Source organism: Cheilinus undulatus, linkage group 3 (genome assembly GCF_018320785.1).
Source record: "Cheilinus undulatus linkage group 3, ASM1832078v1, whole genome shotgun sequence".
NCBI classification, from domain to species: domain Eukaryota; kingdom Metazoa; phylum Chordata; class Actinopteri; order Labriformes; family Labridae; genus Cheilinus; species Cheilinus undulatus.
In genome coordinates, this window is record NC_054867.1 from 49,575,494 (window position 1) to 49,603,326 (window position 27,833).

Consider the following 27,833-nt stretch of genomic DNA (forward strand, 5'->3'; position numbering starts at 1 on the left):
TGCTTAATCAATCAAAAATTGTGCTATAATACAGAATGATTTTTTGCTTGTGTTTGTTGAAAAAAATGAAGAACTTCAAAAGTAATAACATGTCAAATCACAAATGCAATATTGGGGGGAAAATTGCAGTTAGATTATCTTCTCATTTCATTGAGCCCAAGTATCTACTTTGTACTCAGTACTTTTTACTTTACTTTTAACTTATTAGATTTATAGACCCGTACTTTTACTTTTACTTAAGTAAATTATAACCAGACTAACTGAACTTTGGCTGGAGTACAATAGCCATGTACTTTTTCCACCTCTGATATAGCCAAATAAAGAAAGGCCTTTCCATAGAAAGCTAAGAAGATGTAAAAGTTTGTTCTAAATTAAGCCCACCACCTTCTGGATGTAGTCTATCATTTAAACTATGGAAATGACATTAATATTTTATCTGAAACTGAATGCCTTAACCATATCGCTGCCCTTATCCGCGTTTAGTACAGTTTGTCCCTAGCAGAGACCCATCCAGCCGGTCCTGTCTATGGACGGCTGTGATTGGTCAGGGTATCAGAGCAGAGCCGTAATTGGTCAGACTATCAGCGGTAGCGGAGCGGGCAGAACAACACACGTTAGAACTGAAATCTTAGAGTTTGAGCCATTTAGCTGATGACCAGCTATTGAACCTGTGTAATGGGTTAATTAACTAGTTCTGTGTAAATGTACGTCGTCATTGATAATCTCTGCGTTATTTAATGAATCACTAACTGAGATCAAAATGCTGTTGTAACGGAGTTAGCCGTGTTAGCTTAGCGGGCTAACATGTCATTGGAATCAGCGCTAACGTTAGCTGGTGATTAAGCTTTGATTTTCTAGCTAACAGGAAAGAGCTGCACCGGAAACAAGGTAAAAAACACTTCGATAGATAAACTAGACAATTTTTGTACTGTTATGAGGGATTGTTTCTGACAGAAACCTTGGAGAAGACAACGTACTGTCGTGTAGTTCTGGCTAAAGTTTAACCTAAGCTGTGTCTTTGTACCTTTTTGTCCACAAACTGCAAATAAAACGCCTCATTTCCCTTCTAAACACTTACTTAACCTTTATAAGTATGCGAGATACCGTTTCGACCTCCAGGACAGTAACGTTGTCAACCTTAATACCTTAATACCACGTGTTTTGAAGCGATACAACCTTTGTTCATCTAATGATCACTAATGTCGAAAAGCACTAAACTTAAAAGTAAATCTACGTCTGTTTCATGAGACAGGTGTGTATGAGATGATTTAGTACTGCAAAATGCAGTAAATCACCTATGTGCTGTCTAAATGACCCCAAACTTTGCCATTGTTCTGGTGCTGAAATGTTGCCAACAGACTTTTGCAATTCTGGTACCGTGTATGTAGTTTTTGATCGTTGAAAAGGAGGAATTACCCAACATTGGCTGCCTAGGACTTCTGTTGTCTTTCACACAACGTCAACACTAGTATTAATACTGTTTAATTTTCACTTGTATGAAATCAGAGATCAAGTTCAGGTATTACTTTATCCCGACCAGATTCTGTTCTCTATTAAAAAATCAAAACTGATGCCGTAAGTTTGCTGCAGCTTCATTGAGTACCAGAATTTGCATGAATCAAGGATAAAATTACAAACCAACATGTGTTTTTAAATGGAATTTCTCTAATACATAGCCCTAGCACTTGGAATTATTTTGATCTCACTGTAGTATAGATAAGTTTGTTCACAGCAGCTTTCAAATTAATAAGACATATTTGAAGTACTAAATATCCTATAAGTGATTGGCACCATTAGACTGTTTGTATTGTTGTGAGAGCTGCACCGATTGTGAACATTAGAGATGAGGTAACAATGGGGCTGATACCAGTGCTTTTATTCTGTCATTATTTTCTCTCTTGTTTGATTAAGGAAACAGATCAGAGTTTGTCCAACAGGGACTTCCTCTGCCTTACACAAAACTCTGCTTTGAATCAGCAGTTAGGTGAGCTAGATGGCGGAATTAAATTGATAAATCTCATTAATTACAAATACAGTAGCAGCTTACCGTAGCATATATGTATGGGCACAAACGTGAGAGGTTTCATGCTGCTAACACAGTGAGCCAACTATGAGAGCACAGTGCTGACAAATGCTGCACACTTTTTGTATCTGAGCTAGACACACACAAACTAAAAGAGACTTTAAGGATCAATAGATAATAACAAAGATTTCTGTGCTCTTGTTCCTCTCCACTTAATCTTGTAGGACTGGCGTATGTAAGCCCACTGCCCCTATGTACACACGCACTTCCACTGTCTCTCCGCCTGTCACGGGATATAAAACGTGCCAACAAAACTGCGTACCCATAAAACCAGTTTAATGAGACAGAAAGCAGGAGAGAGGCTCTTGGGTACATGATGTGAAGCAACAGCTGAACGAATTAGGTATGAGTTATTTGTTAGAAGCTGCAGTAAACTTCCCACTTTTTATGATTTTATATATCACTGAAACAAAGAGGAATAAACAGTGTTAATCGTTTTAGACTGTGAACTAAACACAGAAATGAAATCACATATTATCTAAATTGTTAATTTAGTCAATTTTGGCTAAACACACACACAAAAAACAATTCCAGAATAAATTAGGGAATAAAGTAAAAATGAATTAAAGGCTATGACACACAATTCTCAGGTGGAGATTAGTTTTAGCTAAAATCAGAGATAGTCATGTGACCTATTGCAAATTTGAAGATTTCATATAATTTTTAGTAAAAAGTTTACTGTCAGTGTTTTGTTAGGGACTCAAAATTGAAAGCTCATTGCAGAAAGGATAAAAAACGTTTTTGATGTTAAGTCTTCCAAGGACAAAAACTGGTATCATCCAAAATCTTTATCAAGAGGTAAGACAGGAAACATTTGGAAATTAGAGTTGGGCAGTTGGATTGGAATTGGTGCATCTCTGGGTTAAGCACAACAAGAAAGAAGAAGAAGGAAAATCAGATTTAGCCTCTTAATTTTGCTTCGCCTTCAGACCCCTAGAAAGTTCTGAGTCCTCTCGCCATAGTTTCCTAAAATCCTGTGGGAAATACTGGGAAACAACAGATAAATACTGACCACTGGTATCTGTACATGTCACCTGGTTTGCCAGTGGCTGTTGTTGGTCAACAGGGCCAATGTCAACTGGTGCTGATGTTAAAGTGATGCATCATTTCATCCTTATTTTATCCACATTGATAAAGTAATGTTGTAACTACAGTTTTCTGTTACTGCATGTACCTATACATCTCAGGTAAATGTGATGTGAAGATTTACAAATAGGATTTTTCTAACCATGTATTTTTCCACAGAATTAGTTATGGCCAAAATATGGATAAGTTAAGACCTCTGTAGGGCTTGAAAAGATATTTGAGGGATAGTGTTGTTATTTAAAATGAACCTTTCCCTTTTGAAGAAGGACCTGTCTGGTTAAATCCCTTGTCACTCCCCTTTCTCCCCACAGCATGAACGGCCCCCCCACCAAGCGCCTCCGAGGCCTGAACCAGGATGTCGTGATGGCGATGCCCTTTGATGACCCATTTGGAGATGACGATGACTTCACGCAGGATGACTTGGATGAGATCGACATTATCGCCTCTCAAGCCGTCACTTCAACTGCGATACCTGGACACGGGCCTAAACCAGCGGGCAGACAGATGGAGCCGGCTCGTGGGCCTTCTTGGTCAGGGTCTGCGGGACCGAGTAAACCTGTGAACAGAGCCACGAGCGATCACAGCAGAGAGACGTTTGGATTCAACAGCCACAGTAACAGCAGAGGGAACGCTGGGACACAAAACAGAGAACCTCTCAGTGAGTCCAGAGCTGAACACAATACTCCTGACAGTTTTATGCCTTATTTTAGAACGGTCATGTGAACAGACATCTTGTGTTAGAATGTGTTTCTACTCCTCTGATCATCACAGATTAATATGTATGTCAATAGGAGGTGAAGTAGTTTAGTTCATCTATAAAGGAAAAGCCTAAAGTGTTTTTACAAAGAACAGACTGACGGGAAATAAAAACACAAACTGACTACAAACGGAAAAATAAAATCCTGAGGATAAGGAAGCTAAATAATATTTTTAAGTATATTTGTATAAATGCAGGATTTACCGCAGCTGTAAGGTGCCATAAAAGCTTCAACATGCACCTTGAAAAGTATTTAAATCTAACCAAGGGAAGGTGTTTGAACCCTGCGGTAATTAAAGTAAATGAAGAGGCTGTGGGTCGATGTTTGGACATCAGAGCTGTGACCTCTTTGGAAATTAACCCAAAGCCTTCTAGCCTTGAGAGGTTGTTGTGATTTTTTTCATATTTAACATATGATCAACACATAATTATATTGATAGATGGTGTTTGAGAATAATTGGCAATTTTTTTATAACAAATAATTACTATCTGAAGCTTTAGTGTAAGAAAACTTTCACAATTTTGCAGTTGCCACTGTGTTAGAATGTATAAGAATTTGACTTTGCTATTACAAAAGTAAACTATATAGATATCTATTTTCATACCATGGCAACAAACCAGCTTTTTAAAAAAATGACTGAAGAGCTTACTTTTTCTTAAAGCTTGATACTTTGATGCTATTGATCATTGAGATTATGCAGATCCTAATCACTTGGTAATGGACAGTATCAAAGTATTGAGAACTTTAGCAACAATATCATTGACCAGGTAAAAGCTAAAGACTATCTGCTTTATATTTTTAATGAAAAATGTGAATGTGAAGATAAAACTGCCAGTACACTTTGTTGGTGTTATTGACAATTGTCTGACAATTGCTTTTTTTGTGAACAGGCAGCAGGCTGCAGCAGCAGTTTGGCTCAGACAGAGAAGACTCGTACAGAACGCTGGAGGCTCAGCATGCAGAGCTGAAGAGAAAGGTGAGAGTCACGGACTGTATTTGTTTCCCAATTGTTTTCCAATTATGCTTAAAGCTCTTAACACTGCACTAAAGCAAACAGGATGTACATATTGCATCAAGAATGAGGATGGGTAATTGAAATCTAGTCCTGTAAGAACCTAGTTTTCCTTTTTCAAAACACCCAAAAACAGTAGCGCTTTATGCTGACCTTACACCAGAGGACTTTGATAAAACTTTTACTCTTTTAAAAGATTAACATTTGACGCCCCCTCAAGTTTCAAGTTGCTTGGTTTTTAGTCTCAGTTTTTCACAAAGACAGGGTCTTGTACAGAGGCGGTTTCAGTTACACAGGCTTTGGTAATTTTCCTTTCATAAAAATATCTACTTTATATAAAAATGCATGCTTAACTAACATATTGGAGCAAAATTACATCGCATGAAAAGACACGGTAGAGAGGGAGGCAGAGAACGAGATGGAGTTCGTTTATGAGTTGATGTCTCTTCTAATTAGATGTTTTTAGATAACTTACATAGAGTAGAAACAAAAGGAAAGTTTAGCATCACTGCTGAGAAAAACCAAAGCAACTGTGCAAGTTACTGTAACAATCGAAAAACTCCCAGACACATTTAAGAGTTTAATTACCTTATGAAAATGCGGAAACAAAATTGCTCTGGCTTTTACTTTGAAAAAGACAATGGAGGTTTACAGTACCTGTCATCAGCCTGTAATGACAGGATACACACAAGACCTGAGCTGTCGTGTGAAGACAACTCTCTGCATCCCTCAAGTTATGAGCAGTGCTTAGCAGCTCAGATTGAGGTCAAAATGAGGTATACACAACACTGGCTCCCATTGGATGTTGAATATGGTCATGTCATTGAAAACACAACTTGCATAAGACCAGACTAATGACTTACGAAAATATAAAAAATGTTTGATATTTTAAAAACACCAAGACTGAAGAAAGACAATGTTAAAACAGCTGGGATTGAGTTTCATGACCACCTTTCACCACCTTTGTCTGGGACTTAGAAATTGCTTGAAAAGTAATTTGGTATAATTCCAGCATTAGCCTATCGATACTTCGATCAAGTGTGGTGCTTGTGGGTTCTGTGATGCAGCACCATTTTATCGCGTTGTAGGTGTAAAAATATATATAAGTCTTTGCAGAGAGGAACACAAGCTCTAAGTAAATCAGTGATGTGCATCAAATTAAACAAACTTCCTTCTGGTGGCTTGGAAAATAAAAAACTTGACTACTTCTGAAAGTAGCATGCAATCATAACACCGGCTTTAGCTACTGCAGGACAGTTATTTCCTTCTCTGCCCGGGTCAGCCGCAGAAAGTGCTCCCAAACTCTCTGGCACGTCCTGTTACTTAAAAATGTGTATCAAGTGTAGATATCCAGTGTTGAAATAAACAGAATTAAAGTTATTTAGCTCATTTAAGAGTTTAAATGTAAAGCTGAGGAAAAAAGGAAAAAAAAAATGTTACAGTTTTTTTGTTTTTTTTCAAGTTTTGAGGATGAGAAATTTGTTTTTGCTGCAGTCAAAAATAGAAAAGATGGAACTGATACTTTTCCATTTTTTCAAGACAGGTTTTATTGGTTTGTACCACTTCTGTAAAAATGTATAGTCATTTTTTTTTCCACCATACTATAGAAAAGCATTGATTATAGCATCAGTAAAGGTATTAATATCATAAAAGTTAATGATCTCTGTTTTTAGTCACAAATATGGCATGTTGTTCAGCCTCATTTTTTAGTCAATAAAACACATTTTAATCATGAAATGGTACAAAAACTTCCGATTTTAATTAAATTAATGTTAGTTTGGACCAAAAATGTTATTGTAGTGTGACTTGTGCCAGCTGAGAGCTCACGCTGTATAAATATGTCCTGCTGAATTTGTGTCATTAGCTCAAGGAGGTGGAGGAGGAGATTGTGCTGAAGAACGGCGAGATCCGGGTCCTCAGGGACTCTCTGAAAGGAGCTCAGCAGGAGAAGGAGGCCCAGAGGCAGAACCAGATGTTGCTGGAGACTCAGAAACAGAGAGAGCACAGCGAGAGGGAGAAAGAGCTCAACAGGAAGGTGAGGAAGTGAAAAACCCTATATATACATTATATACTATACATTTCTTTAAATAGTCTAATAAAGGTATGTTGTGTGTGTTCAGGTCCAGTCTTTGCAGACGGAGCTGCAGTTTAAAGAAGCAGAGATCAATGAGATTAAGACCAAACTCAGCACAGACAAAAACAAGACCGCTTCTCCTCTGCCTAGAAACAGGTGAGTCATTATCAACAATACTTACAACAAATAATTATAACTTTGAATGTTTATCCTCTGTACCATTTTTATTGCAAACATCTTTATTTTGAAACCACTGGTTGGATAATAAAGGCAATTTTAAACTGTAATTTTCAGTTTATTTGAGCCCTCTTCACACATGCTCAAAGCTCCTAAAAATGTCCCAAAAATTTCAGGTTGATAAAAAAAAACAAAAAAAACAGCCTGGTGTTGACCACACTTTTAGTTAGCATCAAGCCAGACCTAAATCTGACAGGATACACTCTCTTCTCTCAGTCCTAAAGTGTTGGCCCAGTTGCATCATGGGAGCAGCAGCAACTCATCCTCTCCAGCAAACGGTTTCATCACCAAGGAGATGTTTGGAGCCAGCGTTCCTGCCAGAACAACGCCAGTGAAGACACGGAGGGAAGGTGGGTCATGTGGAGAATGTTGCTGTCCTGCAGGTTTCAGCTGTCAGTGTTTAAAAGGTGTGTTTATTGTGTTAAAACTACATTTATTGATGTCTGACGTTGTGTGGTTTTGTACAGACAGGGCATCAAGTAGCAGAGAAAGAATGGAAGTAACTCGCCCTGACCCCTTCCTGTCTGTCAGACCTGCACACCTTCAACACAAAGGTAAGTGTGCAGCTTTATCAGAAGATTTATTCAAATGATATACCTGCAACATGAAAATCTGTTTGCTACCTGATTGAACAGAGTCATAATTTTAGAAACAGTGTGGTTTCATGTTAAGAACTCTGTCTTTAATCATAGGTTTTACCTACGTGAATAAAATAAGGTAATTTTGCCTATTTGTCATTTTCCCAAAATCTTGGGTGGATTTTTAGTAGTACTCTAAAACGGCCTCTAAAAATGAGCTCAGGGGTCTGACCCAGCCCCAGGGCTTCTGGTTGAATAACCTGGCTGTAGATTCTCTGTGCATGGAACACGCATGTCAGGCATGTAAGATGCAGTGCTCATGCTGACAGTCTAAAAGTCCTGACTTGTTAACATGCAACAGAAATGAAGATCTAGCTGTACCGATTTGTACAGAAATAGCCTGTTTTAGATATTAGTTTATAATGAAGATCATTCATGTATTCATCTGTTAATGAGACAAATTAAAAGTGTCTGACATTAAATGAGGTTAAATACATATTTAATACTGAGTGGAGATGAATATTTGGCTCCACAGAGAAAACTTTCTGTCATTTTTAACAACTGTTTATATTTTTAATTATAACCAAAAGCAGTAAGATAGTGAACCTGCCTAAAGGCTGCTGCAAGGGGAATTAAATATGCGTCCTCTACCAGCCAATTACAGGGAAAATAAGTGCTGCAGTAGGGAGGAAAATAGGTTACCTGCTCAGGTTTAATTAGGTCTGTCTCATATTAATAACTCTTTAAAGCTATCTAAAGGGGAAAAAACAGTCAAAGGAAGTTAAAAATACTGGAACTTTTCATAAATTAACTTTCTTGCAACAGTGACAGTTTGGATATACAGTAGATGAGACTTTGGATACTACAAATCAGAATCAGTCAGCCACAGTGGTATCTTACTTAGTGATATCTCAAACCAGGGTCAGGGTTTCCATACATCCTGGAAAACCTGGAAAACAGTTGATGAATTTTCTGTCATGCTCTCATGATAATGAGTTTGTTTGCATGGAGTTGAGCCTCATCCAAGGTTTGGTCATATTCAGGATGTGCTATTTACATGCCAAACAGTAAATGGGATACCCAGAATATCCCAGTTTCTATCTAAAAGCACACTTTGGTAAAATTCCACAACCCATTTGCACTTTTTCAGTAATTTATCTGTTTACTGTTCTCAAACACTGTAAGAAGGCTCACTCTGGTAATATGCAACACCTCCTTTTTACATTTTCATTAATTAGTCTATTTACTATAGTCCAACACTGGGAAAGAAGAAAGCTTGGTGTTCTAAAATGCCTCTCCTCACGTGCACATTTGCACTTACTAGTCTATTTACTGTACTCAAACATTGTAAGAAAGCTCACAGTGGTAAAATACCACACCTCGTATGCATATTAACACTAATTGATCCAATTACTGTTCTCAAACACTCTAAGAAAGCTCACTGTGGTAAAATGCCACACATCATATGCATATTTTCACTAGTTAATCTATTATACTCAAACACTGTAAAAAGCTCACTTTGGTAAAAAGCCTCACATCATATCAGTCAATCAGTCATTTTTCTTTGTACAGCACTTTTCATACAAAAAAATGTAGCACAAAGTGCTTTACACACAAAATAAAAAATACATCACTCCACCCTACCACATCCCTCCCCAGCCCTTTCCCCAGCCCATCCCTGTCCCCTCATCCCCACTTCGTAATCCAAACACAATATTGGCAGGTATATTATGAAGCGCATTGAGTAGTCAGACGACTAGAGAAGCACTGTGCAAGCTCAAATCCATTTACCAAGTCCGTTTTATATCATGATCAATGGATTCAGTAAGAGCAGGAATATGCGTACTGAGGAAATGCCATTATGAAATTCAAAATGAGGAAACACTTGAGGTTAGGATAAAATGTTAAAACAAAGTAACAAAAGATGAAATTAAGAAATAAAGATGAATTAAAATGTAAGGAAAACTTAACAAAATATACTTAGATAAGAATAAAAGCACTAAAATAGCAACCATATGCACATTGCACTTACTAATCTATTTACTATAACTCAAACACTTTAAGAAAGCTCACTTTGGTAAAAAGCTCACCTCACATGCACATTTGCCCTAATTAATGTAAACCATCTTCAATTAGCCCATCTACCTCATGTAAAGTTGCTCACATCCTTGCATATTTTGTACTTCTGATCATATCTAGTCAGTATTCTTGAACCCTTTGCACATCTTGTAACCATTCTGTCAAAGCACACTGACTTGTATAAACTAGAGGAAATACCTAACGAAAGCTTGTAAATTGAAATCTTTATCAGGTTGGGATATTGAGACCCTGTAAACACAGGCAATGAGACAAAAAATGTTAAAAAATATTATTGTTTACAATTCTACTAATTTTATATCAGAATTCTCCAGAGAAGACAATTTTTTGACAAAATTATTTAAAGCACCATATTATATGGACATTTATGGACAACAGTATTAAGGAAAGCAGCAGCTCTGATGAACAGAACCCCATGTGTGTTGCATGAGACAAGAACATTCATTGTTATCATTAAGTAGGGCAGGTGTAAGATTCTTTCACTGGATCTTTGTGTTTTATGAAGCCTAGTTTGTATTTTTTTGTCTCAGAGAAAGTAAGAGGGGAAAAAAATTGTAGATGGTCAAACTATTATTATAACTTAGAATAATAAAACTGTATGCAGTGTAATTGAGTTGTTCTGTTTATCAATCCGTCGTCATGTATGAACATGTAAAAGTTCATAGCTATAGTCTTGAGCCCACTTCTCAGCCCTTTTAAAGCTGTGATATTTACACCCCTGTGACATTTCCCCTTCACTGTGAACGCTGAGGAGGCCTAATGGGGGGACAAGTGATCCCCCCTCTGTGCCAGCAACAGAGTTTGTAATAGATGTGTTACAGAGGAGAGAACAGGATGGCAGCCAGCAAGAGAGTGCAGTGCTGTCTATGTTCATATTAGACTGTGTGTAAATGTGGAGCCCCCACTGAGCTGTGCTCTCTAACACTGCAGTGAAATGACAGACGGGGACACCAAGCCATCACAGTATCAGTATGAATATCTCAAGATGTAATGACAGAGGGGCCTAATTATGGCACTGTTGTAGATATGTCCTGTGAAAACACCTATAGACTGGCATCTTTTATCTGATTTTCATAGAGAGGAACAGATTGGTGTAGGGGCACGATGCGTTCCTGTTGTACCTGCAAGATTGTCACTGAAAATGTCCCAGAAAAGGACCTCTAAATACGAAATACGAATGTTTGACGCTTGGTTTAGTTGATGTGGTTTATCCTGTCACACTATAAGAACATCATTAGAATTCAGTCTTCCCTGGGTGACTTTAACAAAATCATTAAATACAGAACAGCTTCCAGGAGAATAAACCTTCCTGACATGTAATACAAGCGTTGTAATTAGCTACACCTCTATGAACATGCAGGAGAATAATGGGTCATTCTTTAATTTAAAATGAAAGATTCTGGCTCATTTGTCACATGAAATCACCCGAGATTCAACCACAATAAAATCCAACTATTTAATAGAACTGTCATTATGTTTGTATTCTGATCACTTTTTAGTTTTAAACTTTCCTTTGTCCTATGACAAAGACTTGAAGTTTCATCATGCCACCGTGATGTCAAAAGCTTCATTTTATGTTTTGCTTCAGTTATTGAGATATTCTGCAAAATGTCTGTGTTATAATCAAGTCACATGGCGTTTGAAAGATTATGCAAAAGGTTTGTGAAGCAATGAGACCATTTAAGAATGCTGCAGGAGACAGTTGCTGCTGTCTGAACTAAGCTGCAGCAGCTCCAGTCAGACTGGCTGGGGGTTGCCTGCAGTTCTGTTTTTCAGATCACCAATAGCTCTTTTGTTTTGAACACTGCAAGCAGACAAATCTAACAAGACAAATGGAGGCAATACATGTTGAAAGCTGAATATATTCTTGAGGAAATTATGCTGTGATTCCTGGAAATGATTACATCTACCTTTTTTTTAGATGATCTTTTCAAATGGAATCCTCAGCCCGACGATAAGCGCCCCTGTCCCTCCACGAAACTAGGATGCACAACGCTTTACCAGTTAATACATGAGAAATTATAGATATTCTCAGTGAATCTTGGGTCTGAGCAGGGCTACAGAGGCACTTGTTTTCATCACCTAAAGCAGGGATTATCAAATGCATTTGTGCATGAGCTGCACTGTGGGGCTGGTCTTTCAAACTAACTAAAATTAACAAAAATGTTGTGTTTTCCATCACTTAGTTTAGTGCAAATATCCTGATTCTTAAATGGTAAAAACATGCAAGAAACTGGTCTTCTGTTTTGACTTTAAAAAAGAGAAAAATCCACTCTCAAAATGCCTGAACTGGTCAGTTAGAACAAAAAACATCAACTTAAATCAAGAGTGGACTGATGAGTATGTGTTTATTATGCATCTTATTTTCTGGTGATGCATGCATTGCACATATTGTGCAAAATACACTTTTTCAGACTTTCTAGCAAAAATATGTGCCCCCGGCCACAATCCTCCCAAGAATCAGACCTCTGAAGGATATTTAGACGTGCAAAAATCCAATACTGGAGTGTTTTTTCAGAAAAAAAACTTCACAGGCATGGTTTGGGGACCTCTTATACCAACATAAACTTTTCTTTAAAGGGTAAGATATGTGACCTTTAAGCTTTTGATTGTGTTGGGACTTGGGTTTTAGGTCTTTGATACGTATCTAAATATTGATTGCTTTTGGTTAAAATAAATCTGTAGATATGGGCTCATCAGATATCTGCCATCCAATATTATGCTTCCCTATTATTTGCTTATAATGGCAGACAGGTGGATTTTGGTTAAATTGATCAAATGTGTAGCAAAACTAGATGAAATTGTTCAATTTCAAATATTTTGGGTGTTCCTATAGCAGCTGAAGGAATTATTTTATTAAAGAGGATATCCTCATTACTACATCCTATGTTTTCCTTTCTTTTTCTGCACATTTTATGAATTTAGTCATCTTCTAGGGGCTGGAGGGGAAGCTGGGGGGGGGGGGTGCCAGTTGATGATCACTGCATAAAGGGTTATCCTTTTTTGAAAATTACTGGTGATTTCATATTTTTGGCCCCATGTACTTCCTGCTGTAAATGCGAGGTTTTGAGATGAGGTCCAGTAATACCAGTCTCAGAAACCACCACATGTACCAGGGATTGCATTTTGACAACAAAAGCTTCAATTCATCATTCACCCTCCCACAATCAAAAGGTTATGTGTTATCAGAGGAGAAAGTCGTACTTCTTGGTATTTTAATACTTTTACAAGGACCACGGGAAAGTAAAGCTGCTGGTGCCCCATTATTCCACATTTTACGGTAGCTGGGGAGCTTAGGGAGCTTAAATAAGGCATTAAAATCAGAATATATCAGCCTCTTTTCAACAAGCTTTTTTAATGTACACATTTCAAAGTGTGTATGTATATTTTGTGTTCTGTGTGTTTTAAATGTCTTGACTGTGTGTTGTGTTGCTTTGTCCTCCAGGTGGCGTCCTGCTGGGATTATTACTGCAGCAGCCTTTGTCTCCCAGCAGCCTCGGCCTCTCCCACCTGCTGTCTATGAGTCTCAGTGACATCAAAATGACATCAAGGTAGATTACAAAACAAAACTGCACCGTTGCCATGACAACATCGGCTATAGTGGAGTGTTATTTGTGTAATACAGAGCTGCTGTAGTTAGAGGGAACGTGTCTGCAGCAGGTTATGAAAAAAAACCACATTGGCTCAAATCCTCTTATATTACTGCTTTCAAAGAGCCATTGAGGAGGGCATTTAACCTTCAGCTACTTGTTGAATCAGCATTATAACAACAGATCAAAGCAGAATGGATTTAGCCTCATAAAAGTCAGTCTAGTCAGGCTAAATAAAGAAGGACAAAATATTCAGAATTTCTGTTTAAGATTTTTTTCTGAATTTAGTGCAGCAGACTTTCATTTAAAAAGTCTTCATCACTCCCTGGTGAGCAAAAGTAAAGCACAGAATTCTAGGAATTTCTATGATATTTGGATCTCCTCTGTTTCTACACCTCTTTTCAGAAGTTAATGATATAATGATATGAATCCTGCAGCAGTTTCCCAAAAAGCAGTTTGTCTTTATGCGGCTAAAAAGAGTCCCCTTAGATTACCAAATCAGATTATAGATTATTTTAGGTTGAAATATTTCCAAATTAAAGTCATTTAGTTCAGCTACTTTGTCACCATTATTTATTCCAAACCCACCAAAACCAATGGTCTTTTACGTTAAATAACTTGAATAAAGGATTACTCGTTTCAAATATAAAATTAAAGGCTATATTTGACCAGAGTACTAGGTTCCTGGTTTGCTTCCCGGTCAGGGCCTTTCTGTGTGGAGTTTGCATGTTCTCCCCGTGCACGCGTGGGTTCTCTCTAGGTACTCCAGCTTCCTCCCACCACCAAAGATGTGCTCGTTAGGTTAATTGGTGACTCTAAATTGGCCGTAGGTGTGAGTGTGAGCGTGCCTGGTTGTCTGTCTCTATATGTCAGCCCTGTGATTGACTGGCGACCAGTCCAGGGTGTACCCCACCTCTCGCCCAATGACAGCTGGGATAGGCTCCAGCCCCTCCTGCGACCCCTAATGTCCACTATCCTCTAATGGAAGATGTGTGTAAACTGGAAAGTTACAATTGCACTGAACTGTGTCCTAGTTCCTTTGTTTCATTCCGCTTATTCCACAGTATCAAGTATTTAAATACTCAATCACTGGACATTTATGAATCGGTTCCGAATCTTCCACCTCCAAAAACATGTTTTTTTTTTCTCCCACCTCTGTAACCCAAATCAGTGGAATCACAATATGCATTTTCTCACTAGTTAGCCCTCTGTTCTTCCATTCAACGCTTGTTAGTTTGTACAGAACAACAGCTAAAGTGACACAATGTAGTGATGTGTTTGCCATTACAGCTAACTATCTTATGTAATGTGTTTTGTGTGTCATCTCTGTATGTCATGATTTCAGCAGGCGGTCTGGAGGGTTTACACTCGACTCTGATACTGCAGCCAGCGCAAGCGCAGGTGGATCTCCCAGGGCTGCCCAGAGTCCAGTCCAGAGTCTGGCTGTAACTGGACTCAACATGCTGAGTCAGAGCCGAGCAGAAACTGCAGCCAGCAGCAGAAATAAAAGGTAGAGACTTAATGAGGTGTTATAGCTGCTCTGAACTTTACTGACTTTGATATTATCTCCTGAAGGAACCAGAATAATACATGAGGTGTCAGCTGAACAGTTGTGTGGAGAGCAGAGACCTCTTGTGGCCAGATCTTGTAATAACATGCATCTTGTAACAACATGCATGGCTAAACATCACTATGAGGTCATATGTAAATGTAGATGTATGCTAGTTAGGAAATAATCTAAAGAAATAAAGAAAAATATATCAGTTTTGACCAGTGGTTCCAGCCAATGTCTGAAGAAAGGATTTAGATGTAATCCTAAGACCCTTTTTTTAATTACACTTTCTTACAATGGTCATTCTTAAACCATGTTATGCCTTTCAAGGAATATTATCCATATTATCCACCTATACAGACTTACAAAAACACTGAATGAAACCAAATCTAAGTCGAGATTTTAAATCTTGTCTGATTCACAGGTCGTGTCCTGGAGCCGTCCTCCTCCTCCCTCTGGTGGACCTCCACTTGTCTCGTCTCTGTCAGGCTTTCGACTCACTCCGCTCCTCCTCCACTGCCAGCAGTAGTTCAAACTCCACTGCTGCCAGCTCATTCCCAGCAGGCCGTGCTGCTCCTGCGGCTGGACCAGGGAGGCTGGAGGAGACTGGTTGTACTGGTTTCAGTGTGGAGGACACTGGTTTGGCTGCTCTGAGGCTTCTCTATCTGCTGCTGGCACACAGTGACGAGGTGACACAGCAGTCTCCAAACTGACACATTTAATGACTTAACTGAGATTTTGAAATATTAGTGTTGTAATTTAAGGTTTTGCCCTAAATTACAACACTGAATCCACGAGTTTACAAAGAAATGACTGCAGTTACAGAGAGCAAAAAGGATCTGTAGTGAGTAATGTTGGGGAAAAACAGAGCATGTTTGAACACCTTCCTATCTCAATATCCCTGTTTTCGTTTCGTTCGTTCATTAGGCAGTGTGCATCATAAGTAATGCTCATTAAGTATAGAAATTCTATATATTGTATATTGAGTAGCAGTTGGGCAGCAGATTGCTAAATCGTTTTAATTCAGAACAGAGAATTATAGATAAAATGTAAAATAAATGGTACAGAAAATAAAGTTTTCACATTCTCTATTTACACTAATGCATATGTAGTTTTGCTCAGAGCTTTTCCACTCGGTCCAAGTGTGCTTGTCCGTTAAAATTTGATAATATATGCTAAACAGCCATGGACTGGCATATGATTATATTTCTTTTTCCATGCTTGTGCACTTACCATGCTTTATACGTTTAGCTCAGTTGAACAAACTCCAGCCTGTTTGTGTTGATTTGAAAGCTGTCTATCAGACTCTTGAATGGACCAAACAATCGTGCTGAGACTGCTTGAAAGGGCGGGTCTCTGTTCGCTTTTTTTTTTTTTTTTCAGACTCTGGTGCGGTTTGTTCATTTCCAGAGAGAACACAAACCGGCATCGTTCTGACCTAACTGCAGGAGGAACTGAGCTTGGAATCAACCACAAACCTTGGCCAGACAGATTTGTTAACAACCTCAGGCGGACCTCAAGGATTTTTAGAAATGATTGCACACGTGTCCTTTCTTTATCCTCTCATCGGGCTTTTGTTCTGTTTGTAAATGTCCCCGTGTCAACTCAGACCAAAGCTGAATTATCTGTGCAGCAATTTAAGGATGGTCAGTGATTCAGATTAGATTAGAAGTGAAATCATCCTTAGATACTTCCACATTTGACTGAACTACAACCAGACTTTCCTGTGCAACGCCTGCTGCAAGTCACTGAAATATTAAACCACAAATATGAATACCGCAATGTTCAATATTGATTTTTAAGATCTCACTCAAACATGTTAAATAAGGCGGGACCTGGTCTTACCCAGTGATAATCTGCCTGTTGAGTATTTTCTGAATATTCAACGGTGACCGTTTATATTTTTGTGTTTATAGGCGGTGGAGGCCGTGCTGTCAAAGAAGAATCAGAGCAGAGCTGTGGACAAAAAGGTATAAACTTTATTTACCTTTAATTCTTAAATAGAGTAAAGATTGGCCATATTAAATATCAGCTTTGTGATAGGAAACTAGTGACTGCTGGTGATAATGTTAAAACTTAAAAGCTTTATCTGCAACTAGACATAAAAAAGACAAAGATACAGCAAACATTTGACTCAAGGCCCTTAATCCTCATCTGAACTGCCCCTGAAAGAAACATTTTGGGAAAGAGTTTACTTTTAAAGATCAAAAACGACTCTCTTTTTCTCCCTGTGGTTGCAGGCTGAGCACTCAACTACAGATGTAGGTTCTTGCTCCCAGAATGCTTTGCTGCAGTCAGTGTTGCATCTATGTGAAGCAGGCACAGGTGGCAGTGAGAGCAGTTCACAAAGGAAGCAGCTCGTCCTGAGCACCTTGAAGACTCTGTGCGTCCTAATTCAGAGGGCGAAAGACACACAGGCCAACGGGTAAACAAACAAAAACACTTCATGATGTTACTGCAATGATGTTTTTCTTTTACATACATGCAGTTATCTGCAGGACTGAAGTAATTTCGTACTCTTCACTATTACAAGTGTTAGCATTAGCAGCAAGGATGGGAATGAAATAGAACTGTTATTAATAAATACAGCAGTATAGTGGATTCAGTTAACTTGTTCTTGTAATGATAATAGAAGTAAGAATGATGTTAATAGATAAAGCAATGAGCCCTGTAATACTAGCATTAGCAACAATAATGGCAGTGAAGAGAAAGAAAGATAAACTTTATAAAGGTGATGATAGCAATTCTAGCTAAACAGTTCTTAGAGGTCACATACTATGCAAAATACACTTTTTCAGGCTTTTCTAACAAAAATATGTGCCCCTGGCCTGTCCACAATCCCCCTAAGAATCAGAAAAATCCATTCCCTCCCCCACTCTCTTTCTCCACATTACAGAAAATGTGTTCTGAAACAAGCTGTTCTCAGATTTTACCCTCATGATTTTACCCTTGTGTGGGCAGTTAACACCACTCCCAGGTTTGGTTGGCCCTCCTCGCTTGGAAGAAAGTTCCGCCCTCCTCTCCTGGTCCTCCTCTCAGCTGCCAGCTGAAAGGACCAGGAGAGCCACATCCATTAATCCACATCCATTTCCTGAGAGGGGCGGAATCAGACAGCTCATTAACATTTAAAGCTGTAGACACAGAAACAGCTCGTTCTAAGCTCGTTTAGACATGCAAAAATCCAGCCCTGGAGAGGTTTTACAGTAGCAGACTTCACAGGCATGTTTTGGGGAGCTCTGAAACCGATATAAACTTTTCTTAAAGGGGTAAAATATGTGACCTTTAACATCAGACCTTGTGGGGTAAGCAGCCGAGTAATGGTGTGTCATTTTATAAGCTGGCTTTATTGGAATTGTAGAAGCTAGTGCCCGTTTTAGAGCCAGTTTTCTTTTTATTGTTTTTCAGTAAACATTTAAAAAGCCAAACTGGGAGCCAAAAGATCAGCTCTTATTACTGAGCTAAGCCAAATGAGCCAGCTCTTTAAGGAAATGGATTTTCCATCACAACAAATAAGACTTGTTGGACAATAACTGTGAAAACATGAGCAAGATCAGAGTTCTGTACTGTACTCAACTACACCGGACTGTGTGGTGGAGACAGCCATACATATAATGGTGTCTGACACCGCTCGTCAAGGCTTAAGACAGAAGCTTTTCATGTATGTCTGTTGCTGGTTTTCAGTGATCTTTATAAACCTTTGCCTTAATGAGTCACTACTTGAGGGACTTCAAAGTAGTTGAAGATTTTTTCTTTTTTCTGCATGTTTAACAGTTGGTACAGTCGTAAACATTGTAAAACTTGATAACTGATTTCTATGTAGAAATCATTGTGACGTGACAAAGTCTGCAAACAACGTGTGGGTTGGCAAGGACTCTTATATTAATTGCAGTGGTGTCAAAACAATCATGTTTAATTTTTGCTAGTATCATAGCTGAAATTTCTAGAGCAGTACAGTACACAGTTATTCAATCAGAGGTGGATGCATACATCTTGTGTTTTATAGTGTGGTCAAAACAGTAATGTTTAACCAACCAAGAGGCGTATTTTATTAATTTAAATTAGAGTAACAATGGAAATAAGACTAAAGAGAAGCCATATAGAGACTAACAGGTTTGTTTACTGTTTTCAAACATTTGTTTTGTCTTTTAGTCGATAAATTCACATTTTTCTGACTAATACCAACAAAAGGAGTTGCCTCATTTTGGTTTGTGCGTGAGCCAGAAGGAGCAGTGAAGATGTCATGAAACTTCTCTCCCACTGATTCACCCTTCAGCCCACAAACACGCTGTTATTACTCCTTTTATTCTTCTGATTGCATATGAAAGAATCAATGACGCATGCACAGACACGCTCACACATGATGCAACACTCACCTGAGATGAATAATGCTGCAGGTAGAGGAGTGGCTGAGAGGGAAGAGTGTATTGGTTTACAAATTTTCCACTTGCTGTCAATTATGTAACACTTCACCGTAAACTACCTGAAGGTTTGGTTGTCACTGTGGTTGCATAACAGAAGAAATAGGTGAAGGGGGCACTCTGTGTAAACGTCATGGAGATGCCTCATAGTTTTGTCTTTAGGAAATAAATACTGGTTTGTTTATTAAAATAACAGATCAAACATACTCATGGACCAACCCTTTGGACCTATTTGTGCCATTAAACCCCTCTTCTATGAGTGATTAGTTTTTAAAGACATGTTGAAACCAGAGAAAGTCATTCTAGTATCTTAATAATTCTTCTTTAAATATACAATATAATCTCTTAGAAATCATACAAAAATGTGATCCCTTAAACATCAAGTCTCACCCTGAAATCTGATTTGTGACCTTTTAGAGTTGTATTTTGATGTCCTTTATTTGACAAAAAGAGGTGCTCTATTTTTATAAATCCATCTGTCTTTTTAAGCATTAATGGCTTACTTTCTACTTTCGGTACTGACTATAAAAGCGACCTGAAATGCTCTTTACTCATTTGTTTACCTCCTTTCTACACGTGTAACTAGTGCTGCAGGATAATGTGACACATCATCTCTATCTGTCCATACAGGCTTTAAAATGAAGCTGTGATTAAGTGACTAGACAGCTGTTTGGAAAGGCCCTGCCAGGCCCTTTTGTTGTATGCAGGATGATTGTGTTAAGGAGCTGAAGTGCTGCTAAAACATGTGTCCAGTGCAAAAAATCAACATGAATGAATGACCAAGGCTTCTTCTTGTTAATATTGTGGTCAATGGACTGAATCTTGTATGGCGCTTTTCTAGTCATCTGACTACTCAGTGCTTTATATGACACTGGTCAGACTTACCCATTCACACCCATATACTCCACCTTCACACACTGATGTCAGAGGCTGCTATGGCCATCAGTGTTACCATTACTATTATACTATTGCAGTAGTACCATTATTATTTATACAGTCACATGCCATGTGACTGCACATATGAGTTCAGAACTGGGGAACAAATCCTTCACCTTCTGGTTGAAAGATGGCCAACTCTACCCACTGATCCACAGTCGCCTTTCATAGCAGCCTTGCCTAGAGTTTCAGTTATCAAGTGGACATGCTTGTTATGAAGGCAGAATCTTAAACTTTGATACAATGCCAGTAAAATTAAAATGATATCTTTCTGATACCACAGAAATGCAAATACAAGTCCTATAGCAGTGATCGTCTTTCAGGGGCCATATCAGACCCACCACAGCTTCCCATACGGCCCCCAAAAGACTATCAAAATCAGAAATATGCAGTTGAAAATAAGTTGTGGTAATTGGGGTATGTTATTAAAAAAATCCCTATTGACCTACTGTTTGATCCATTCTACAGAAATCCATCCGTCATTCATTAGTAGTGAATATGATGCATGATAAACACACACTCATTTGTCCGTTCTTGATTAAAGCTGCTGCTTTCCACGTCACCTTTCCACTTAAGGCACTTTGAAAGTTCTATTTTTTCCTACCAGAGAACCACAACCCAGCCCATTTATCCCACAAATCCCAATAAAGTATTTTATACAGCATCAATCCCAGTGATGGATAACATACCAGCTCCAGAAATATGTGCCCAAAATATCACAAGCACCCCCTAGTGGCAGTTGCAGTTGATGCGTTTGGGACTGATCTCACTGCCAAAGGCAAAAAATTCTTTACATTTTTGAAGAAAAAAGATATATATAGATAAATAAATGTGTTTATTGGACGAAAATATTTTATTTTTAGTTTTTGTGAAGTCTGACCCCTTTGCGGTCTTCCAAGAAAAACCTGGCCCTTGTACAAATGTAGTTTATGACCCCTGTCCTAGAGGCACCCAAAAATGAGTGGGGTTTTTTTGTTTGTTTTGTTTTTAGTTATTTAAGGTTACATGCAAATCCCTTGTACACTGTCTAAATTGCATTATAATTTGGCAATACTGTCTTACCCTTGGATTTATTTCCCTGCAAGCCACTTCTCATAAAATTGGTGTGTTTTTTTTAAAGCTTTGGTAATAAAATTGCACAGCTTATATCGTAATAAAGCATGTAGTATTTAAAGGGGACTTATTTTACCCTTTTAAGACAAGTTTATATTGGTCTCAGAGGTCCCCAAAACATGCCTGTGAAGTCTGTTGCTGAAAAAAACACTCCAGTATTAGATTTTTGTATGTCTAAAAACCCCTCTCTTCCAGCCCTGCTCAAAGCGAGATGTTTCTGTGGGGCTTTATATGTTACTGAGCTGTCTGACTCCGCCCCTGACCACGCCCCTTTCAGGAAATGGATATGACACTCAACTGGCAGCTGAGAGAAGGATCAGGAGAGGAGGGCGGAACTGTCTTCCAAACGGGGAAGGCCAACCAAACCAGGGGGTGGTGCTTACTCCCCCACATGACATCATGAGGGGAAAATATGAGAACATCTTCTTTCAGCACACGTTTTCTGAAAGGTGGTTGGGGGGGGGGGGGGGTGTCATGAATTTTTTCTGGTACTTGAGGGGATTGTGGACAGGCCAGGGGCACATATTTTTGTTAGAAAAGCCTTAAAGTGATCTTTGCATAATCTGTCCCCTTTAAAAATTCTGATAAACTTGCCAAGTGGTTGTTTAATGTTTCAGAGCTACATGGAATTGAGCTATGTCAAAGTAATGCAGAAGATTATAAGTCACATCCACAATATGTTTATTATCAGTGTTTCTGAATTCATTCTGATCAGATAAGAGATTCAGTCAGTTTGTCTGTCATCCATCTTTACAAGTTCGTGTCTGTCTTTGTGTCTCCCTCAGGTTGCAATGTGTGTTGCCGGTGGTGTGTGCATGTGTTTCAGCAGACAGCAGGCTTCAGACGGTCTCTGAGTGTGTATCAGTCCTCACGTCCATGTCTGACCACCGGTCTCTGTCTCAGCAGCTCTGCTCTCTGCACGGTGAGGCTACATGCTCTGCTACACCACGTTTACTATAAATATTTCAAGTTATTGTGACTTCTAATCATCTCCATGGTGTTTGTGGTGTATCTATGTTGCCCTTATTTGCATGAATTATTCCTTCAAGTCATTGAAGTGTAATTTTTTTGCTACTTTTTTTAGATCCCTGCGTGTTCCTGAAGCTGTTCCAGTTCATTAGGACGAGGCCGGACAACCAGGCGACCCAAACCGACTGGATTCAGCTGGACCTGCAGGTAATGACTAACTTAACCTAACAGGAGGTGTAGAATAAAAGTATGATCCTCCAGTCTGCTTCTTACGGACCTCATGACCTCTCTTTAACAGATTTTTGTGTTTTTGTGACCTTAACAACACAATTGTGTTCAGGAGATAACTGTAAACAGCTCTTTAGATGATTTTTGGAGAAATTTAAGATGTTGCACTGTCTGTTTCGCAAAGAGTTAACCACAGGTGATCAGTTTTTGGTTATTGATGATTAGAAGCATAAATTTCAATAAACCAATCATATATTTTCAATGAAAATCTTCAGATCATGATCAGTTATCAATCAATAGGAGCATCTCTAACACAGTATTGAAAACATTCAAACAATCAGAAGTGATTATATCACCAAAAGTAGCTAACTTACGCTGTGTGTGACACACTTGAAAGAGATCATTTAAACACTTTTTCCTCTTTCACATCTCCATATGTAGGATTAATCTGTTTAAAGTGGTCCTGAATAGCAGGTTGTCTTTTTAGCTTTAAAAACTGCAGTTTAAAGATAATCCAGCTAGCACACTTTGGATTTAAACATTGTGACGTCCCTCTCAGCGTGTACAGCGTGCAGTCCCAGGCCGACCTCATCAGATAATTGTCTTGACAGTTGAGGGTCAACAGTTGATCTAGTTTACTCTGCTCCAGGCCCAACAGCTGGACCCTGTGCTTATTCAGTCTACATGCTGCTCTTCCTTCTTCTGATGTGCAGCGACCAGCACGTGCTCAGCACGAATGCCCTGAATCCATGGATTGCTTCCTCTGCTTGTGTCTATATTTTACGGTTTATTTGAGAGGTTCAAATTCATCTGCAGTGTGAAGGTTGTGATCAGTGTCCAGAAGTCTTTCTTCTATGAGCAGTGCAACAAATCTCTACTTCACTTGAACAGCAGCATGCAAGAACTCAAAAGAGAAAATATGGGTTTGTTAGATGCACCAGTGGGTCAGATTTATCATGCTTTAGTTACAGGGCACTAAAGGAAGGAACCACCAGAAAAACAAAGTCCTGAAACTAAACATAAATTATAAATACTCTTTAACTACGGTCAAAGTTTTTTAGCATATTTGATAATATTTAAACAGAGATTGTAAAAATTAGGAGAATAATGTAGCTGATGTCAAAATTGATGTTCTTTTTCACATTACTTTTAGTGTCAACATTTTCTCTCACAGATCAGTTTGTCCTACAGGTGACTTCTTCTGAGTCATTAAAACTTGTCTTTGAATCAGCAGTTTTTTTTTACCTGATGTCAGAGTTAAGCTGACTAGACAGAACAGATAAATATTGGTTAATTATCTCTCTTTTCATGCAACTTTATTTGCAGAAAGCTGTGTTTGTAAATAGGGCTGATATCAGCTGATACCAATGTTAAACAGATGCATCAGTGCGTCCCTACATTTTATTTAAAGTCCCTTAAAAGTGAAATCCAAAATGTGTGTCTTAACCCACTAGGTATGTTGGATTATGGTTGCTGTAAACATGTGAAAACACTGAGCTCTACATGTGACTGAATTCTGGATTTAGAGTGTTAGAAAGTTTTTCAGCTCTTTCTTGGCTGGGTTTAATGTGGGTGGGGCTAATATGTGGACTGGTGATGTCACCAGCCCACAGTGGTGAATGACCCCGCCCCTCTAACACTACAATATAAAATCACAGAGCACTTAATCTCAGTACAGTCTGTTGTTAGCTGATGTAACTGCCTTTCGTGAAAGAAAATAGTCAGTTAAAATGCTGTTTTTTTTGTTCACTGTGAGGTAAATTTTCCAAATCTATCAGCTACAGTGGTCTATGGATCATTTAAAGTATCACAACAGAGATTTAAGGTAGAAAACTGACTGTCTCTTCTCTGGCATAGAGCCAGGCAGCTGTGATCTGATCATAAGGTAAAGGGGCGGGCTTTTAGCAAAAGTGTGTTGGTTTCTTTTGGAGTGGGCGTGGCTTCAGCTCATTCGACCGTCATGCCCACACCATCCTGGAGGAGATTTTACTGCCTCATTTTTCATTATTTTGAAGCTTTATTTAATAAATTTAGAAATGTTTTATCTGACTGAAATTTGACCTGTCATACAACAAACCTAAATACAGACTTATTATCACTTTACAGGGTCCTTAAGAGCCTTTTTCTGATTTGCCTTTTCCATATCTCTGTACCAGTGCCATTAGATTTTCAGGTTGTCCACCCATCCATCTGACACATTCTTGTGAGTGCAACACTTAAAGGGATGCTTCAACATTTTGGCAAATTTGTCCATTGCCATAATTCCTATAGTCTTAGTAATAGGTTCATTACTTTTAGTTGTCGGTGCAAGCTGTTTCTAGATCGCCGCTGCCGAGTTTGGGCCTGCTGTGCCAACTCAATGTAAGCTGATGGTATTCTGGCTTTCCCTCATCAAACTCATCAATTACACAATCCAACAACTCCAAAATGCTCTCGTGGACAAGTTGTGACCTGTACATTCACCAAGCTATGAAATAATCATGGAACATTACGAGACGGAGATGTTTTAAAGCTAAATGCAAAGCCGGAACTACACTCCAGACATGGCTGCTGCACTGTGTCACTCCGCTCAGTGGTTTACTCAAGAAATAGTTCAGAGTATTTGCTTCATGCGTCGTAATGTGACATAATTATACGTTATTATTTCATAGCGTTATTATTTCAAGAATACCTGAGGTATTTTCTTCAGACTTTGCTGAAATGTCTGCTCTGAATCAAGGATGAACTGATGGGATTGTGGAGGTCTAATGATGGGGTCAGAACCAGCCCAGCCCTTCTTCTTAGCCCACCACTGTACTTTCACTGTCTGGAAATTCTTATGGAGGTGTATAACCACCAGGTGGTGGTCCTAGTTCTCTTTTAAAAGACAGAAACAGTAGAGCTGTAATATATCATGCACACTTGCATACAAGTAAGCAGTGTCAATCTACCAACCAAAAAGGCCACTGGGGAGAAACTTCAGTCTTTTCCAACTTACTTATTAGTAATTCATTATTTTAAAACACCTAGAAAAGACCAGGTGTACTTTATTACTTTAAAATGAGCTCAATGTCAAAAGGAAACAACACAAACATGACAGGATACTGTAAAAAAAAAAAAAAAAAAAAAAAAAAAAAAACAATAACTCAACCACACAGGGTTGGAAAAACTGCATGGCTAGTTTGAATGTCTGCAGGTGTTGCAACAGCAGCAGCAGTGTTGCATGCAGATTTTCCCTTACCACAACACATTACAGATCTCATAAAATTGGTGACAACAGTTGCATTAAAAACACAAATTTAAAGACAGATTCAGAATAAAATTAGACCACAGAAGGGCATTCATTACATGCCTAAACCCCTGGTTCCTGACCTGGGGTCTGGCAGCTTTTTTTTTTAGATACAATTGAGGACTGCTCCAAAGAGAAGGATTGGGGACTACTGGCTTATATGATCACAATGCAGAATGATACATTGAATCTATATACCTGTATTATGATGCATATAGTCGCCTTGGATTTCTGTCATATAACTTCCTGATATTAGTTTCTCATGATGATTTACTATTAAGATATTGCGCTCATCTTCATCAGCTTTACAGCAGCAACTAAATGGCTAATTTTAACTGATAATAGGGTTATTAAAGTAAACAAAATGAAAGCAGCTTCTTATATCATTCCAGTTTTATGAGATAACTCAAGCAGCAGTGTTTAAAAATAGATCGGACCTGCTTGTTTATTTTGGCTTCAGCTGGTATCAGAGTTGGGCTTTTGTAAAAGATTTTATCATGCTTGTCTTCAGTCCATTTTTCTTTGATTTTGTGTCTCAGGTGGTTCGTTTGCTGAGCAGATTGATGACTCAGAGGGCAGAGAGCTGGAGCAGCAGTCAGCACAGCTCCTGTCCATGTTACACTGAGGTAAAACCCTCTGACACTCTGCTCTGTCTCTCTTTTATAAGGTGAAAAATAAACTTTGTGTTGAAGGTTTACTCACCAACACGTCTTTATGTCTCAGCTGGTTCAGACAGTGGTGATTGTTTTCCATCGGCAGTGGTTGGATCTTCGGGGTGCTCAGGAGCTGACGGACTCAACAGGTGGGTCAGTTATTCAAGACTTCCTTTGTAAAGCTGTGCATAAAAACATTAAGTCCAAGTACTTATCAATGTGTTTTTCTTCCCTATAGGTTTGACCCCGCCGTGGTGGCGCAGCCCGGCAGTGTCTTTGCTCAGAGAGTGCCTGCTGCTGCTTCACTGGCTGCTGCTGCATCACGGCAGCTTCTCAGAGAGCTGCAGGCCGCTGCTGCACATGTACGACCAGGTGATCCCCGCTGTGAGAGACACGCTGAAGAAAATCCCCAAACTGAGCGAGAGTGAAGGTAAAAACCAGCTTACATGTGTAGGTACACAGTGAGGTGTTAAGTTCAGTAGTTCACATGGACAGCTCACTGCTTCATTCTAAATATGACACTGAACATTCAACAAAATCAGGTGTACATGTTGGAAGTGTCAATCTAGTCTATTTTTAACTAATCTGAAAGGTTTGCTTTTCTTAATACCTTTCTTATTAAACAGTTACATTGCTGTAAACACTGATTCTGTTTCTGTCTGTCAGAGCTAGCTCTAGAGGAGATCTGTCGCTCAGACGGTGATGAAACCGACGACATGGACACTGATACTGGCTCCTGATTGGCTACTGCTGATGCTGTTAATGACCAATCATCAGATGTTAACACCAGATTACTGAATAATACTTGAAAACTTCAGACTGAGACAAAGACATGTTTCTGTCAAACTGATGTCTATGTGAAGAGAAACTTACTGTAGAGTGACTGAAGTCACAGGATCAGAGGATTTATTCTGATGGAATTTCTCATTAAAACATGAAGGTGAGGAAGTCCATGTCCTATACATCATTTTCTTCCTCCACCTGCACTCTCTCTCTTTAGTTGTCTGTAAACTTTCACTCTGATTCACAATTTTTATTGTAATAAAAGTAAAAATAATGCTTTCTGTGTTTGCACTAGTCCAATGTTTACCTTTTTTTCCCTTGCAAACCAGCAGAAGTTTTAAAAAGTTACAGATTTGAGCAGAGAAACAGCAATATACTGATTTAAATGTGGAGGTCAA

At 38.7% G+C, this 27,833-nt stretch overlaps 1 protein-coding gene across 3 annotated transcripts; it reads left to right on the forward strand.

The window, feature by feature from the left end:
- Positions 1 to 574: 574 nt before the first annotated feature.
- LOC121529479 (ATR interacting protein) lies at positions 575 to 27,711 on the forward strand. 3 transcript variants are annotated; one of them, XM_041817393.1, is made up of 18 exons: positions 575 to 888; positions 3,481 to 3,827; positions 4,818 to 4,903; positions 6,804 to 6,974; positions 7,060 to 7,169; positions 7,467 to 7,600; positions 7,718 to 7,804; positions 13,371 to 13,476; positions 14,861 to 15,025; positions 15,492 to 15,756; positions 16,984 to 17,037; positions 17,308 to 17,492; positions 22,320 to 22,456; positions 22,619 to 22,710; positions 26,539 to 26,625; positions 26,723 to 26,805; positions 26,891 to 27,082; positions 27,319 to 27,711. In XM_041817393.1, exons 2-17 carry the CDS (start codon positions 3,482 to 3,484, stop codon positions 27,078 to 27,080), a joined length of 2,298 nt encoding a protein of 765 aa, XP_041673327.1. In that variant the 5' UTR covers positions 575 to 888; position 3,481; the 3' UTR covers positions 27,081 to 27,082; positions 27,319 to 27,711. The 3 variants fall into 3 exon arrangements, with proteins under 3 accessions (XP_041673327.1, XP_041673311.1, XP_041673320.1); XM_041817377.1 differs by having other exon boundaries at positions 26,723 to 26,801; XM_041817386.1 differs by having other exon boundaries at positions 14,864 to 15,025; positions 26,723 to 26,801.
- Positions 27,712 to 27,833: the final 122 nt, after the last annotated feature.